The sequence below is a fragment of the Entamoeba dispar genome, genomic scaffold (assembly GCF_000209125.1).
Source record: "Entamoeba dispar SAW760 scf_1105229460033 genomic scaffold, whole genome shotgun sequence".
Taxonomy (NCBI): Eukaryota; Evosea; order Mastigamoebida; family Endamoebidae; genus Entamoeba; species Entamoeba dispar.
In genome coordinates this window covers 4,837-20,972 of record NW_001853990.1, presented here as the reverse complement: position 1 = coordinate 20,972, position 16,136 = coordinate 4,837, and the positions used below count along the sequence as shown (strand labels likewise).

Genomic DNA, 16,136 nt, shown 5'->3' with positions numbered 1-16,136 from the left:
ATCATAAAGAGTAAAACATGTATCAAAATATATAATAGATGTCATGATATCGCATCTACCACAACAAAAAAGTATTCATTAGAATTGCTAGGAAACGACTCAAGGATAGGATTAGTCCCCAGAGCAAGGAACAAATGAAAAAAATTTCTATTAACACTTAATTAATTACTTTTTATTTTCTATTCTTTTCTTTCTTATTTTTTTATTTAATAAAAATATAATAGTTAAAAAATATTATTTTAATCGTTTTTAATATAGTTTTTCTTCAAATTAAAAAAAAATAAAAGTCAAAAAAATCTAAAACTTAATAAGATTTATTGTTATTCAAAATGGAATGAGGCATATGTTGAACTGTCAGATTTAAGTCCATTCCTTTTTACAGTTTTTCTTGCTTTTTTAGTTTTCTTAATTTTCTTTTCTAATTCATTAATTTCGTCTTGTTGTTTATCAGTTTCAGTATTTTGAATTTCTTTAATCTGTGAATCATCAGTATCACCTTCTTCTTCGTCTTCTACCATCTTTGTTTCTGATTTAATAACAGCACACCTTGTTTTTACAACTTGAGATTCTTCAATATTTTCTTTAGACTCACAAAGTTGTATAGCTTCAAAGAAATGTCTTATTACATATTGAATACTTTGAATAAAGTCATAAGTCGAATGTAAACAACATACTTCAGAAGTGTCCATATGTAATTTACATGAATCACATTCTTTTAATGTAATCGATTTTAAGACATTTTGAAAGATATGTACTTTTGGAGTTACGACTAAGTGTTGTTGAGCTAATTTAACTAATAGCTCTTTCTCAAATTCTACTAAAGACCTTGACAAGAAATGAGTAATAAATAATGTTGGAATTAGTTTAGTAAGTTTTCCAACAAGACAAACAACAATTGTGTCTTTATTTTTTGTAATAAAATTAATATATTCATTCATTTTATCGATACATAAATCATTTGTAAGATCATGAGATTCAAAATAATCATTTATTATTTCACCAGAGGGAGAGTAATAAATATTATCGTTGAATGGTTGAAGATAAAATACTTGTTGATCTATTATTTGTAACTGAGATAAATCAAACATTGTAAATGCTATTTCTAATGGTGATCCATCTGGATATGACGTTGCATTAACAAATAAAATATTTGTTTTTAAAGTCCATGTACTTTTAACAAACCTAACTGATGGTAATGTTTCACTTCCAATAATTGTTGCTCCATAACTTTTCATACAAATTAATTCCATTAATGAAGTATGACGTGCATCTGATAATGCACAATGATATTTCTGATTAATTTTTTTATGATATTCACAACGTTCTGCACATTCTAATTGTTTAAAAATATGATTTAATATAAACGAAGGTTTTTCATGAAGTTCAATATGTTGAATAGAACACCAATAATCAAATAATTGAATATGAGTAATAAATCGAATTTGTTTTGGAATTGGAACATTTCCACGTAAAAAAATTTCATCAATACATTTTTTATCTCCTGCTAATGACTCTTCTTTTGATACAAAGAATGCAAGTCCAGGAAATTGTTCAATATATTTTATTAATTCAATACATACTAAAGAATAATTTTGTTCTAATCGAGGGTCACGTGCATCAATCCCATGTATCATTTGAGTTCTGGCAAATACATTTTTAAATTTTCCTGGATATAATAATTTATGGTATGAATTTATCTCTTTGTTCTCCTTTAATGAATAACTTGATATACCAATTTCAATAGGGAAAATCTTCTCTGAAAATTGAGCTGCATACTCAAAGTCATAAAAATGAAATACTCCATTTTCTAATGTTTGGGTTAATTCTTTTAGTAAATTTACTTTAACATTTCTTGTTTGGTTTGGTTTTTTATTTTTCTTGACTACTTCTTTTGTTTGTTTAGGAGAGGAAGTAACGTGCAAACAACGAGGGTTATAAGACATGTAAAGAAGAAATAATTAACTTTTAAATTTTAGCAACGAAAGTTGAAAATCGAAAAAGAGAAAAGAAAAAAATAATAGTATATAAAAATAGTAAAAAAATAATATTATTATAATATTATCCATCTCAAATAAAAGTCTCATTATTATTTTAACTTAAATTCCTTTTATGATCCAACTCAAATTACCACCAATTCAATTACCTACGACTATCATTACTAATACCATTAAACACACTCCATTTCAAATTAGACAAATTAGTGTTAAAACAATTGAAGAAAATAAAAGAGAAGAATTAATGAAAGAGTATTATATAATTTATCAAGAAATAGATGAAATTGAACGTTATAATAATAATGGATATATTGAATATGATAAATATAAAGAAATAACTATTCAATTACTTCATAGTCTTAACACTCTTAAAGAGAATAGATTTGCTGTTGGTATTGATAATAGAATGAAAGATTTTATTAATGACTTGACCCTTGCAAAAAAAAGAGTAGAAAAAGGAGTTCCAAACTGTTGTAGTAAAATTAATTTGGTAAAGTCATTACTAAAAACTCCTAAACAATGGAACGATCTAATGGAATTCCAAAAATTTTTATTTAAACTACTTCATGTTACATCAGATTTTAACTTTCAAGGAATACAATCTATTTATGACAAAATTAATTTCTTAATTTCTTTACAAAAAATACCTCCTATTGATACAATTAATCAAATAGAACAAGAGCTATTAAATCTTATTCAAAAAAATTCAATTTAACCTTAATTCATGTGTTTTTCTTTAAACATCTCTTCAAAAATACACTTTTACAATAATATAAAAAGTAAAAAACCAATACCATAAGAAAGAGAAGTTAATTTCATCCAAGAAATATAAATGATAGAAGAATGATTGAAAATAAATATTATCTATATTAACAGAAATACATTAAGATTATAGTAAATATTATCACAATAATTACTATAATAATGTTATGAATTATTCCACTCAATTTCATTACTATAATTACTTTAACAATAATTGTAATAGATATAATAGAGAGTATTATAATTTAATATAACAAAATTAAACTTACTAAAATAAACAAAGAAAAACTAGGCAAATAAGAAACAAAAGAAAAGAATTGTAGAAGTAATAAAAGACAATCCAAATTGAGTAGTTAAGAGAATGAAGAAAACAATTAGTAAGAAGAATATAATTAATTAATAAATAAATTAAATAAAAGAAAATATGATGTAAGCAGTGAATTTAAATTAGCAAATAGTTAAATTTAATAGAAATTAAAACAAAATAGAGGATAATGTATGAAAAAATAATTCCTTACTATTAGCATAAATGGTTTAACACACAAAGAATTATAAGAGTACTACAATTACTAAAATTGCAATTAGACTTTAATAAGTAAAACAAACTCTCCCTAATAAAATATGAAAATTCTTATACTTTACTACGCTCTGACAATATATTAGAAGAAGAATATTCTATTGAATATTTTAAAGAAGAATTAGAACATGTAGAGTTCATTGAAATAATCATTCTTAATTATTTATTCCAATAATCCAAAGACTATTTAAATAGATAATATTCATTGTTTTCTTATTTTGACAATATTATAATCTTTATCTTTTTAATTTATTTTAGTTTTATATAATTAAATAAATGAACCTTTATAATATTTTTGTAAAGAAAATGTTGGTTGTTACTCTTATTTAAACACCACTTTTTCATAATTAATTATTCAATACCATTGTTTCTAAAGATAAATTCATATTCATGTATTTTCTTTTTTTTTAAATAAATCTGAGTTAGTTGAATGGTTAATGACTTAAACAATTTTATTAAAGATATGTTCATTGTTTGTTAGTCTAAAAATTTACTGAAGGATAAATCAAAGATATCTCATAAAAAATACCCAACACTACAATACTCAAAATACATAATTTATTGTATAACTGATTTGCCTAATATACTTATTTATAAATGATGTAAGTGTTCTATTAGCAAGAAAAGAATTTATTTTGTTTTTAATTTAATGAATATAAATGGTTTTACCATTAATTCTCATTTTAATTAAAAATATTTTGGTTTATTAAAAAATGTATTTAAAGTATAAATAAAGAACTTCTTAAAATTATAGTTTCTAATTGTTGTATTGTTAAGTTTAGACAATAAAAACAATTTCCGTTAATTTATGATAATTTTATTGACTTAGAAACAGAATATTTATAAAGATTTGAAACCAAATGTGATTTGTTTTAGTATTTTTGCATCCTTAACGATTCAAAAGTGCTCAGAACTTATTAAATTTACTTTTATTGAACAGGTGTATTATCGTGTTATATAAAAAATGAATTAGTGCGTTGATGGAATAATGTAGTTTATAGAAAAGGTTTTACATTTACATTATTGATGTTTATTAATAAAAAAATTGTAAATACAATATAGTTGTTTGTCGAATAGAAAATATACTAATGAAAGAATCAATACACAAATAAAAAATCCGCTTTAATGAGAAGTGATGATTGAATTAAGAAACGAAAAAACAATTATGCAATATAAAAAAGAAAATATGAAACAAGGAAAAAAATCAAAAATAAAGATCAAGTTCATTTATAACTTCATTTTTTCTGATTAAGTTTTTTCTCTTAAATTTATTCTTTCTTAAAGAAGTAATTTTAAAGAAGACGAAAAATAAAAAAAATGGAAAAAAGAATTGAAAAATCATATTTTTAATGAAAGGAATTCTCTTCCTTCTATGTGTCCTTCTTGTTCTTGGCTCTTTTGCTTCATCGTTTAATAATGACTACTCAGACTTTTTAGACGATGCCCCTACTCCAAAAAATTCGAAGAAAACCCAAAAACCTAAACCTGCTAATAAGGTTTCTACTAAATCAGTTGATCCACCAAAAAGTAAACAAAAAGTAAAACAAAATAAGAACACACAAGCGCCACAACCAAAAAAAACAACTCAAAACACTACAAAAAAACCAAATGTAGTCTCTAAATTAAAACAATCAGTTCAAGTAACTACTGACAAGAATGGTAAGAAGACTGCTACCGTTTCAAAGAATTTAGGCCCAAACACCAAAGTCTCTGGTTCTGTAAGTGCACAAAAAACTCCAAATGGTATCACTGCTGGTGTTTCTGGTAATATTAACTATAACAAAGGTCCTGTAACAGCAACAGCTAAAACTGGTTATCAAACTTCTCCTCAAGGAAAAACTTATGGTGCCTCTGTTGATGGAAAATACAGTAAAAATGGTGTCAATGTTAATGGAAATGCTTATTATGGTAAACAAAATGGTGTTAATAAAGCCGGCGCCAATGTAAATGCCTCTTATAATAGTAAAAAAGTACAAGCTAATGCAAAAGCAGGAATTAATAAAGATGGCAGTTCTACTACTTCAAGTGCTAGTGCAAGTGCTACATATAAACCAAACGATAAAACAACATTATCTGCTAATGGTAAGGTTTCAAAGACTAATGGACAAACTACTGTTCAGGGTAATGCTAATGCTTCGTACAATGGCAATAAGGTACAAGCCAATGCTGGTGTTAACTTCAATAAAGATTCTAATGGTAAAACTACGAGTGCTAATGGTGCAGTTACTTATAAACCAAATGACAAAACAACACTATCTGCTGATGGTAAATTTACTAATACCAATGGAAAGAAAACTTATGAAGTAAATGGAAAAGCAAATTATAATGGAGATAAATTACAAGCAAACATAAATGCACAATCTAAAAATGATGGAACAAACAAAGTTAATTCTATTAGTGGTGATGTCACATATAAACCAAATGATAAGACCACAATCTCTGCTGATGGTAAGGTTTCAAAGACTAATGGACAAACTACTGTTCAGGGTAATGCTAATGCTTCATATAAAGGAGATAAAGTACAAGCCAATGCTGGTGTTAACTTCAATAAAGATTCTAATGGTAAAACTACGAGTGCTAATGGTGCAGTTACTTATAAACCAAATGACAAAACAACACTATCTGCTGATGGTAAATTTACTAATACCAATGGTCAAAAATCTTATGAAGTAAATGGAAAAGCAAATTACAATGGAGATAAATTACAAGCAAACATAAATGCACAATCTAAAAATGATGGAACAAACAAAGTTAATTCTATTAGTGGTGATGCTACTTATACTAATGGTGGTTTAACAGCTAAAGTTAATGGAAATATGGCTAACACTAATGGTCAAAAGAGTAACGAAATACATGGCTCTGTTAATTACAAAAGTAAAGATGGTAAATTTGATGGGTCACTTGATGCTAAACGTTCTAAGAATAGTAATGGTGTTTCACGTTCAGCAATTGCTACAGGAACATACAAAATCAATGATCATTCAACAGTGAGTAGTAGTGGATCAATTAAGTCAACTCCAGATGGCAGAAGTAATACACTCTCTAGTAAATTAGATTATAAAGCAGATAAATTTACTGGGTCATTAGATTTAAAACACACAAAAGATAACCAAGGAATAAAGACTAATTCTGCTGGAATTAGTGCTGAATTTAATCCAAATAATAAGTTTGGGGCTAGTTTAGGAGGTAAACTAACTAAGATTGATGGAAAAAGAAACGTTGATTTTGAAGCAAAGTTAAATTACAAACCAAATGAGAACAGTAATTTATATGCCTCACTTAAAAGAGACCAAACAAATAATAATAATATGATTGGACTTGGAGGAAATTATAAAAGTAATAATGGTAAGTGGGATATTACTGGTGATTTATCCCTTAGTAAAGGTGTTCAGAATGCTAACGGAAAAATTAATTTCTCACCAACAACTAATACACAACTCTCAGTTAATGGAATGTATACAAAGTCAAATCTTGGTAAAGATTGGAAATATGGTGCTGAAGTCCAACATAGCTTTAATGACAAATGGTCTGCTAATGCTCAAGTAAGCAATTCATTAAAGAATGGTTTAGAGTATAGTGGAGGAATTAACTATAATATTGGAAAGAATTCACAATTTAGTGTGAATGCAGGTAAATCAGCTGCTAAAGGTGGTTATGTTGGAGCTGGTTTTAAATTGAATTTCTAATTTAAACAAGTATTTTTAATTGGTTTTTTTGATAAGAATAAAAATATTTTCTTATAAATTATTACTGATTTAAACTTTGTTTTTATCTGAATTATTAAAGAATAAATAAAATTAATAACTTCATTATATGTTTACTTTATAAATTCAATTTATTAATGTTATTTCGAATAAAGGTATTCATATAAACTAACTCACTAATAATATAACCGTTTATTAATTTTATTTATTAGTAATAATTAAGTTATTGATTGATTAAATCTTTATAAATAAGTTTAACAAAGGTATTAATAATGTGTTTAAAAAAACAAGTATTAATTAGAGTGTTGCTCATTTGATTTATGAAGAATTATTGTATTAGAGATATAATCAGAATCGACTGTAACATGATAAATTATACTATTTGGTTTAATAAAAATAAACTATAATCAGTAATATGTAAAAGTACAATTAGTATTGGTAAATGACGAAGAGTCTATTTCAATACCTTTAGGTATTTTTAACATAGTAAGTGAATAACAATTGAAAAAACAACAAGAACCTATTTTTGTAATACTAGAAGGTATTTCTAATATACTCAAATTAATACATTGTTCAAAACAAGAATTGTTAAATTGGGTAATTGCAAAAGAGTTTGATTTTGGATAGAAGAATAATTGTTGAAGTGAAGTACATTTAAAGAAACAATATGAAGGAAGTTCTTTGATAAGTGCAGAGATTGTAACTGAAGTTAATTGGTAATTACAAGAAAAACAATGTGTATTGAGTGTAAGAATAGTACTTGGAAGATTTAATTCTTTTAAATAAGGACATTTAGAAAGTGAATTAGAGCCAATATTTCTTAGAGTAGAACCAAAAGATATTATTTGTGAATTATAATATTCAAGGCTATCATTTTCCAATGAATGACATGAGTCTTTTAATGTTTTACCAAATTTAAAACAATCTTCTTCAGTATAACTTATATTCTTAAAAGAAATGGATGAATAAAAACGTTTATAATAAAGGTATTGTGAATAACTAATTTTAAAAGAAATAACAATATTCTTTACTTGTTTCATTAAATATTCATTAACATCATTTTGGTTAAAAAGAAATAATGTTTTAATGGAAGGAAAAAGATTAAGAGATGAAATAGAAATAGGATTAAATAAATACATTTCATTAAATCTTTTAAACCTTGAATTTGTCATTATTAAATTAATATAATCATTTTTTGTTTTAAAATATTTACCAACAATCATCATCGAATAATTATCAATTTTTTTCCTGTTATTCATTTATGTTCTTTCTTTTTATTTTTTATTAGTTTCAAAGAGAATAAAATCTTTATTCTTTTTTTTATGATTTGTTCATTTAAATTAAACTGGAATATGTTTTAATAAATCACCTCATTTATCCTTTTAACCTTTATCTAGTTACTTCTTTAAAGGTTCTCATATAATATTTTCTTTGATTCTCCTCAAAAAAGGAAATTGAAAATACTATAAATCAAATCTTTTTAAATAACAAGTGAATTAAATTAGGTCTCAAAAAAAAAAAGAAATATCTTCTCTTGCAGCAGAGGTCACATCCTGTCACTCACTCTCTAAAGAGATTAATTCTTCTAATTTATCTTTATTCTATATTCACCAGAATGAAATAAGTTTTTTTTTAATAAATTCAAGAAAATGTTTTTATTTCTAAATGGGTTAAACAAAAACTAATAATAAATGAAATAAAGAATAAAATAAATAACTGAACAATTTAAAACAAAGAGAAAAAGAGGAAAAAGAATTTTAATATAAATGTTTTTTATTGAATAATATTTTTTAAGAATTATTATTATACGAAGAAAGAAAACACTTTAAATTTTTATAAATCATTCCTTTTTTTGTTTTAAGTAATAGACTTATAGAAATTTTTAAATTGAAACAACTGGCATTAAATAATTGAACAATTTTCTTTTTATTATTCAATTCTTTTTTGTATTTAATAAGAAAATGTCTTTAATTTCAAACAGAAATAAATAATAAAATGAAAGAATTGTTTTTATGATTCATCAAAACTATTACAGTCTCTATGCCTTTGTTCTTTTTTTTGTTCGTGGTGATAATAATATGACGTAAGTGGTTTTTGATAATAATTTTTATTTCTCCTATTTTGTTCTTTAATCATTGCTTGAAATAATTCTTCTGCTCTTTCATTAATCTTTTGTTCAATTTCATCTTCAGTCCAAACAGAAGGAGGTTGTTGTGAGTTTTCAGAAGCCATGGAAATGAGATGAAAAAAATCTTTTTTGATAACTTTTAAAAATTTTTATTATGAAAAGATAATAAAAATCTGAAATTAAAAGATTTTTTCTTGTCTTATTTTTCTTTTAGGAGATTTTAATTATAAATTGTCTTTTTAAATAAAACACAATACAGTAATTAACTCATTCTTTTCTAAAAGAAGACTAACAGAAACAGAAAAATAAGTGTTTAATCTTTTAACGTAATGATGAAGATAATTTAAATAAAACTAAGTTAGTCCATGATTTTGTTTTTTCATATAACAAAATAAAAAAATATTTGTTTAATAATAGTAAAGATTAAAAGTGATTGACTATTAAAAACCAATAAATTAAAAAAAATAATGAATGACTAACAATTTATCTCATTGACTTAACAAATGAACAAAATTGTCCCCAAGCTGTTGAATCATCAAGAAGAGCTCTAGTCATTCTTAAATAAGTAAATGAAATAAGTCCATTACCCTTAGCTTGTTTTACAATTTGATTAAATCCATTAGTATTACATCCTCCATATCCACATAATTCAAGTGCATTTTCTCCACATTTTCCAATTCCAGCTGATCCAGCAGCTTTATATGCTTGAGAAACAAGATTAGCAGGTGTAGAACCACAATTTCCATCAGTTCCACTCATTTCAAGACATGTAAAATCAAATCGAGCTCCAGACTTTTTAAATACATTAGCAATATTAGCATATGCATTTTGATTATTTGTGTTATAATAACCAGCAGTTAATTCAGCTGCATGTGACTGATCATTATACCACCAATGAATACCAGCAACTTTACCTGCAATAGCTAAATTACCAAAAACTGATTTAGCAGCAGAAAGAACATTATTAGCATGATCAAGAAGGAGTTGTTGATACCATCCAAGGAAGAACTTACCATAAGCACTTTTATAATTATCATTTCCATTTCCAAAGAACCCAGTTGATGATGGTGGTTTAGAGTTATAATTTCCTGCATTTGATGGAGATGCATGTCCCCATTCTGAATGTCCAGCACTTGATGCTGCAGATGCCAATTTAGAAAGAGAATTTTTATCAGAACATTGGAATTCACCAACACCACAATAAGTCCAACGAGAAAGAGGATAAGAAGGATATCGAGTTTCACCACAAGGTCCCATTCCTACTTGAATTTCATTAATAGTTCCATCATTAATATAACTAGAAAATGTTGATTTAAATGATGACATAAAATCTTTATACATTTGAAGTGGAGTTCTTCCTTGGAAAATAGACATTGAATCAGCAGAGAAAGCAATATATTCATCATTCTTATTTCCTTGTGGATCTTTAAAAAATGCATCATGAGATGAACCAGCATTTCTTACCCATTGTGGAATTGGAATATTAACTGAGTCACCAACATTTCCTCCACACTTATGGAATGACATGACAGCTTGGAACTTTAATCCAGTTTCTTTACAAAGAGCAATAAGTTCTTTATATCCGTTCCAGTTATAACTTTTTGGTGATGTTTCTACAAGTCCCCACCAAACATCTCCCATAACACCAACAACTCCACCAGATTTTAATTTACTAAAATCTTTTTTAAGTTGGTTTTTATTATTTAATCCATTTGATGTCACTACATCAAGTGGTAACATTACATTAACTTCAACAGCAAAAGCTATTGATATAAGGCATAGTATCAATAACATCAAATAATAATTTTAATAGTTACTAATTCAAAAGCATTGAAATACAATTGAAATAAATATCTACTTCTACATATAGAACTTCGACTATTTCTTTTTTGTTCTTTTTATCTATTCTTGACACTTTGTGACTAGATAAGATGCTTCTACAAAGTTTTTATTTTTTATTTTTTAGTTTTACTTTTTTAGAAGAAAGTATAAAACTTGAACAACCACTAACATAATTATTTTAAAATGAACTTTTAAGGAAGAATGACTATAACATTAAATAAATTTTTAATACTACTTACTTATTAATTTAAAGAGTATTTATTAATTAACTTTTTTATACACAAAACAAATGGACTTGACTTCTTAGAATTTATCTTATTTAAATAAACACTAGTCCTATATTAACTATATATATAAGTTATGAATTTAATGATTATGAAATTTTTTAAAGAATCAGAACTAATAATTTTTCAAAAACATTTATGCGTTTTTTGACTAGGAAACTATAAAAACAAAATTTTATTATAAATGTGTTTATATTTCTATGGATTGAAAATGAAAATAAAATTAACTAAGTTATTAATAGATTTATTTTTGTGAATATTTCTTTTAAGGATAATAAAAAATTTAAAATATAATAAGAAGTCGTTAAAAATTCTCAATTAAATTTTTGTTTCCTTCTTTTCAATTATCGTCGAAAATATTTTTATAAAACTTCTTGTTTTTTTTTTTAAATAAAACATTGTTTTGGTTGGATAGAATTAAAATAGAAGTTGATAGTATGTTGGTTAAAAGAGTGGTATATAAATAGCTTTGAATCGAATATCTTTTTCAGAAAAAATCAATTTGGAATAAAACACAATAAGGGTGTTACATTAGTTTCATTTGAAACTAATCCAACTTACCTCATCTTTAAAATTACTAATTAAAGAAGACTATTATGGAACAAGTAAACCAAGTAACATCTAATTCAACTGAGAGTGGATGTAAAAGAGGAAATTCTATTAATGCTAGAAAAGAAAGAGAATTTAAGAATCAATTAGCTTTTCAACACTGTTTATTAATTGGTGTATTAAATCAATTTGCTTCAATTGTTTTAGAAAAACCTGGGAAACAATCAAAGATGACAACTACTATTCCTTTTGTATTTTCAATTATTATTGATAAAACGATTTTAAATATTAAAGACTTAGCTGAATATCAATGTAGTTTAATTAAAAAAGAAGAGACTCAGAATGGATTACCATTTAAAACAGTTAATAGAAGATATAAAAAGAATATTTCAGCTACAATTATGAATCTAGTTTATGATATTTGTTATGAACTTGGTGTTAATTTCATTTCAAAATTATCGAAACAATCTAATAAATCAGTTCAAATTGAAAGAATAGATAAAATTTATTTAAATGAAAAAGACGTTATTCCAAAAGAAAATATTATGTCATTTGGTAGACAAATTAACTTATATCTTCTTTCTCTTCTTTCAAATAAGAAACAACTAATTTTAAAAAAAGAAGATAAGTCTATTCAATCGTTACTTGTGCAATCAATAATGTCTTCCTCAATCAATTCTCATTCTTCTCAGATTCCTTTAACAATCTCATCTTCATTTTAAATCTCAACAGAAGATTTGAATCAAATTATTGTACATTTTTGATTAGTTTATTTTTACTGTTTATTTTTATTTTTATTTTAAGTTTCTTTTAAAAAAAGTGTTTTTTATTATTTTTGTTTTATTATTTTTTAAATAACAAAAATTTGTAAATCCTTTATTTTTATGTTTTTTAAGAAGATTAAAAATAGGATATTTAAAAGGTTTTTCTATTTTTTAAAAAGGGAAAAATAAATTCATTTTTAAAAGATAATTTAAGATTTATAATAAAATAATAAATGAAAAATTTAAAGTTCTCAAAGAAAAGACTATTAAACATTGTTTCTTTTTTTTTTTTAAAAATTGAGAACTGAGAGGTTATAGTTAAAGATTCAATAAAATGTTGTGGATTTTCTTTATTGTTTTAGTTCAGTCAGTACAAACATTTTACACACCATGTATGGTTTGTTTTATTTTATCAAAGTAAAAAATAGAAAGGGGAAAAAGAGAATAATGTTAAAGACCACATACAGAATTGGATCAATTGACAATATTGGAAAGAAAGGGATTTTTGGGTTAAATTCAAAAATGAATGAAGAATGTTTTTCTAAAATTCCAAATTATAAAAAAATTATTTCAGGACATTCTATTGGAGCAGAGTGTTATGTTCATGAAGACTTTATGAAGAATCATTTTAGTGATACTAATATATCACGATGTGGACAATGTTTTGAATTATTTGGTCCATCATTAAAACCATTTACATGTATGATTGCAGGTTCATATTGGGCCAATTTAACGGTTATATCAAAAAGTAGTGCAGCAAGAAGTATTATAGTAAATTCAGATACATTTAATTATTTAGTTACAGAAAATCAAGATGCATCAAAACTCGCATCACAAATATCAATTAGGTTAGTTGATTGTCCATTCAGTGTTCAACCAAAAATAGCTGTTATTGATGAAACCTTTTCTGAATATATTCTTCAACCATTTAATTCTAATCTTTTAACAAAATATATACAAATTGGAAATTCATTATTTACATTCTCTAATAATGATAATTATTTTCATATTCCAAAAACTTATTTTTCTATTAATTCTTCAACAGAAATTCGATTAATTTCAACTGGAAAATATGTTTTAAATATTTTTATTAAAAATATTGAAAAAGGAAAAATATATTCATCTTCAACTACATATCCAAGAAAATATAGTACTGAAAAATGTGATTATGTTCCAAACCAATTTGTTTTAACTCAAGACAAATATGAAGATAATTATTTTACTTGGAGTTTTTATCAAATTAATAATTCTTTAAATATTCCATTAATAAAAACAATAAATAATACAATTGAAATTACTTCAACTGATGATTCAAATGAACTTATTATTGGTATTAAATATCCTACTTCTTTTAAAATTACATATCACTTTAGATCATTTATTTTAAATATTAAAACTAAATCAAATATAACACTTGATTCTATTAAATTATTAAATATGAATGTATCAAATCAAATAATTTCTTTTTTAGATGAATATTGTCAACAAACTGTATTTAAAAAATTTGAAAATTATACTGAAATGTTTTATTATAAAACATATTTATTTGCATTAAATAAACGATGTGAACAATACAGTTTGTTTTATTATTTATTTATTTAAAAATATAATAAATTATTTATAAATATAGTTAATTTTATTAGTCTTAAATTTAATATAAATAAAGGAGAGTCATTAACTATTTATGATACTTATCTTATTCCAAGACAAGAAATTGTTTTTAAACAATGTTCAATTGATTCATATGATTGTGATTATGCTGAATGTGATGGTTCTAATTCAGTTATTGAATCAAATATTACTCATTTATGGAAAGAAGGTTGTCATCCTCCTTGTGGTAAATGTAATACAGGTTATGTTTGTTCAAAAGGAAGTGTTTGTGTAATAAAACCTAATTTAAATAAAAGGACATCATCATCAAAAAGAATAATAGTCTTTATGAGTATTCTTCTTTTTGTTTTCATGTAAACATGTAAATATTTAGATTTTAATTAAAGAAACTCTCTTATTTTCCTTTTATTTAATTTAAACATATTATTATTTTAAATTCCTCATTTTATTTTTTTTTTTAATTGAAATATAAATAATAATTAACAGGAGTTGTAATTACAAAAGTTACTTGTCTTAACAAGTAGTAAGCTTTTTAAAATTAAAGGAAGTGAAATTCATAAGTTTTTTATCAGCACGAGCAATAACTCCTCTTTTGTCTGAAATAATTCTATTAAGATAATTATTAATAAGTTCACCTTGTTCCATTAATTCATCAAAATCCATTAAATATGTTCCTTTGAAAAAGATTCTTTTAATCCTATCTAATCTAATAGTTTTTTCTGTCTTTCTTGATTGTCTAGCATCAAAGAAATATCCTTTTTCTAAACATAAGTCATAAAGTAAGTTAATAACAAATATTCTTTTGTTTTTTTCAAATCTTCTAAAAGCTGTTTGTTTATTCATTCCTTTTTCAATCTCATTTTCAAAAATTGGTCTACAAAGAGTATCAGCAAGTTTAATGACTTCAATTTCTTCATTCTCAAAAAGAAGACTTTTTAATCGTGGCATACAATGTCTCACTAATGTTTGTTTTCTTGGTTTCTTAATTGAAAAACCACAAAAAGGGCTTAGTAATGAAATTAATATAGCATGTTGCATAGTTTCGTAGTTTTGAAGCTTTCTCTTATTAACAATATATCTTGGAGTTTCTGGAATTTCTTCTTTGAAAGAAGATGAAGATGAAGACATAAATTCAACTAAAACAACAAATAGGTTTTAAGATTAAAATAGGTTTAAATAAACCGTATTTGCTTTAAAACTGTTAACTCTTAGTCTAGTTCCTTTTTTTATCTTCTTTTTACTATTATATTACCCCTAGTACAATTCCTGTTTTGATTAATATTCAATAATTTGAATTACTCTTTATTCGTTTAATTGTTGGTTACTTGCTAGCGTTAAAAAAATAAAAAAATAATTATATTTTAATCCTTTTAGAAAGTATTTTATAATTCTTTCTCTCTCAAATTTTTTCTCTGAGTATTCTTATTTGAAATCTTAATTCATCTTCTTCTCTTCATAAATTAAAAATAGTATCAGACCTTCTAAATAGTCTATTTTTATCAATTAAAATATATTCTTTTTTAATCTTTCTATTTTAAAATAAAAAATAATATCTAAAAAGTGATTGTAAACTATTAATTATAATATTATATTTTTATTTTTATAAATTTTTATCATCATAGAAAAAAGTAATTTATTAAATGATTAATTCTATTTTAATTTTCAAATTTATATAAAATAGTGTTGTTTATAAACTTTTATTCATAAAGATTCTTTAACTTATTCATTTTATTTTCGTCTAATTTATTTCACTTATACAAATCTATTTGTTTGTTTACTGAAATAGTATTAATTATTCTATAATCCAAGTAGTTTTGAAGTATATTAAAATATAAGATTAGTTATGGTACTAGTTTTAACTTATTAAGTTATTTTTTTCATTAGAAAGAACATTTTCCATAATAGAAGATAATCATTAAAA

At 24.2% G+C, this 16,136-nt stretch overlaps 9 protein-coding genes across 9 annotated transcripts in view, besides 30 other annotated features; 4 read left to right on the top strand and 5 right to left on the bottom strand.

Moving 5' to 3' along the window:
* The first annotated feature begins 12 nt into the window (after positions 1-12).
* Positions 13-174: a repeat region.
* Positions 102-176: a repeat region.
* Positions 177-194: 18 nt separating this feature from the next.
* Positions 195-286: a sequence feature (AT_rich).
* A 34-nt stretch (positions 287-320) lies between these two features.
* EDI_194840 (uncharacterized protein) lies at positions 321-1,943 on the bottom strand (the record flags this gene model as incomplete). Its single annotated transcript, XM_001736728.1, has 1 exon — positions 321-1,943. One exon carries the CDS (start codon positions 1,941-1,943, stop codon positions 321-323), a length of 1,623 nt encoding a protein of 540 aa, XP_001736780.1.
* Positions 903-931: a sequence feature (AT_rich).
* Positions 1,944-2,008: 65 nt separating the features above from the next.
* Positions 2,009-2,062: a sequence feature (AT_rich).
* A 47-nt stretch (positions 2,063-2,109) lies between these two features.
* On the top strand, positions 2,110-2,709 carry EDI_194830 (uncharacterized protein; the record flags this gene model as incomplete). The annotated part of the gene is made up of 1 exon (XM_001736727.1): positions 2,110-2,709. The coding sequence occupies one exon, from the start codon at positions 2,110-2,112 to the stop codon at positions 2,707-2,709; it is 600 nt and encodes a 199-aa protein (XP_001736779.1).
* A 51-nt stretch (positions 2,710-2,760) lies between these two features.
* Positions 2,761-2,914: a repeat region.
* Positions 2,915-2,992: 78 nt separating this feature from the next.
* Positions 2,993-3,020: a sequence feature (AT_rich).
* A 29-nt stretch (positions 3,021-3,049) lies between these two features.
* Positions 3,050-3,213: a repeat region.
* A 343-nt stretch (positions 3,214-3,556) lies between these two features.
* Positions 3,557-3,611: a sequence feature (AT_rich).
* A 402-nt stretch (positions 3,612-4,013) lies between these two features.
* Positions 4,014-4,068: a sequence feature (AT_rich).
* A 614-nt stretch (positions 4,069-4,682) lies between these two features.
* Positions 4,683-7,019, top strand: EDI_194820 (micronuclear linker histone polyprotein, putative; the record flags this gene model as incomplete). The annotated part of the gene is made up of 1 exon (XM_001736726.1): positions 4,683-7,019. The coding sequence occupies one exon, from the start codon at positions 4,683-4,685 to the stop codon at positions 7,017-7,019; it is 2,337 nt and encodes a 778-aa protein (XP_001736778.1).
* Positions 4,857-4,942: a microsatellite.
* Positions 7,020-7,055: 36 nt separating the features above from the next.
* Positions 7,056-7,176: a sequence feature (AT_rich).
* A 52-nt stretch (positions 7,177-7,228) lies between these two features.
* Positions 7,229-7,289: a sequence feature (AT_rich).
* Positions 7,290-7,330: 41 nt separating this feature from the next.
* Positions 7,331-9,269, bottom strand: EDI_194810 (uncharacterized protein; the record flags this gene model as incomplete). The annotated part of the gene is made up of 5 exons (XM_001736725.1): positions 7,331-7,395; positions 7,504-8,285; positions 8,527-8,590; positions 8,908-8,976; positions 9,065-9,269. 5 exons carry the CDS (start codon positions 9,267-9,269, stop codon positions 7,331-7,333), a joined length of 1,185 nt encoding a protein of 394 aa, XP_001736777.1.
* Positions 8,208-8,249: a sequence feature (AT_rich).
* Positions 8,791-8,845: a sequence feature (AT_rich).
* Positions 9,270-9,302: 33 nt separating the features above from the next.
* Positions 9,303-9,338: a sequence feature (AT_rich).
* A 215-nt stretch (positions 9,339-9,553) lies between these two features.
* Positions 9,554-9,581: a sequence feature (AT_rich).
* Positions 9,582-9,648: 67 nt separating this feature from the next.
* On the bottom strand, positions 9,649-10,959 carry EDI_194800 (beta-amylase, putative; the record flags this gene model as incomplete). The annotated part of the gene is made up of 1 exon (XM_001736724.1): positions 9,649-10,959. The coding sequence occupies one exon, from the start codon at positions 10,957-10,959 to the stop codon at positions 9,649-9,651; it is 1,311 nt and encodes a 436-aa protein (XP_001736776.1).
* Positions 10,960-11,219: 260 nt separating this feature from the next.
* Positions 11,220-11,286: a sequence feature (AT_rich).
* Positions 11,287-11,505: 219 nt separating this feature from the next.
* Positions 11,506-11,588: a sequence feature (AT_rich).
* Positions 11,589-11,644: 56 nt separating this feature from the next.
* Positions 11,645-11,687: a sequence feature (AT_rich).
* Positions 11,688-11,887: 200 nt separating this feature from the next.
* Positions 11,888-12,562, top strand: EDI_194790 (uncharacterized protein; the record flags this gene model as incomplete). Its single annotated transcript, XM_001736723.1, has 1 exon — positions 11,888-12,562. The coding sequence occupies one exon, from the start codon at positions 11,888-11,890 to the stop codon at positions 12,560-12,562; it is 675 nt and encodes a 224-aa protein (XP_001736775.1).
* Positions 12,563-12,608: 46 nt separating this feature from the next.
* Positions 12,609-12,641: a microsatellite.
* A 21-nt stretch (positions 12,642-12,662) lies between these two features.
* Positions 12,663-12,851: a sequence feature (AT_rich).
* Positions 12,852-12,994: 143 nt separating this feature from the next.
* On the top strand, positions 12,995-14,572 carry EDI_194780 (uncharacterized protein; the record flags this gene model as incomplete). Its single annotated transcript, XM_001736722.1, has 2 exons — positions 12,995-14,180; positions 14,235-14,572. 2 exons carry the CDS (start codon positions 12,995-12,997, stop codon positions 14,570-14,572), a joined length of 1,524 nt encoding a protein of 507 aa, XP_001736774.1.
* Positions 13,672-13,705: a sequence feature (AT_rich).
* Positions 13,834-13,889: a sequence feature (AT_rich).
* Positions 13,981-14,015: a sequence feature (AT_rich).
* Positions 14,097-14,152: a sequence feature (AT_rich).
* Positions 14,186-14,269: a sequence feature (AT_rich).
* A 46-nt stretch (positions 14,573-14,618) lies between the features above and the next one.
* Positions 14,619-14,698: a sequence feature (AT_rich).
* A 30-nt stretch (positions 14,699-14,728) lies between these two features.
* EDI_194770 (uncharacterized protein) lies at positions 14,729-15,343 on the bottom strand (the record flags this gene model as incomplete). The annotated part of the gene is made up of 1 exon (XM_001736721.1): positions 14,729-15,343. One exon carries the CDS (start codon positions 15,341-15,343, stop codon positions 14,729-14,731), a length of 615 nt encoding a protein of 204 aa, XP_001736773.1.
* Positions 15,344-15,549: 206 nt separating this feature from the next.
* Positions 15,550-15,581: a sequence feature (AT_rich).
* Positions 15,582-15,706: 125 nt separating this feature from the next.
* Positions 15,707-15,895: a sequence feature (AT_rich).
* A 183-nt stretch (positions 15,896-16,078) lies between these two features.
* The window catches only part of EDI_194660 (serine/threonine protein kinase PAK, putative), a gene marked incomplete at both ends in the record, with an annotated part of 1,510 nt that continues 1,452 nt past the window's right edge, over positions 16,079-16,136 (bottom strand). The window contains one exon of the mRNA XM_001733299.1: positions 16,079-16,136. This exon is cut by the window's right edge and continues 1,338 nt beyond it. Within this exon, the coding sequence (XP_001733351.1) occupies positions 16,079-16,136 (58 nt within the window).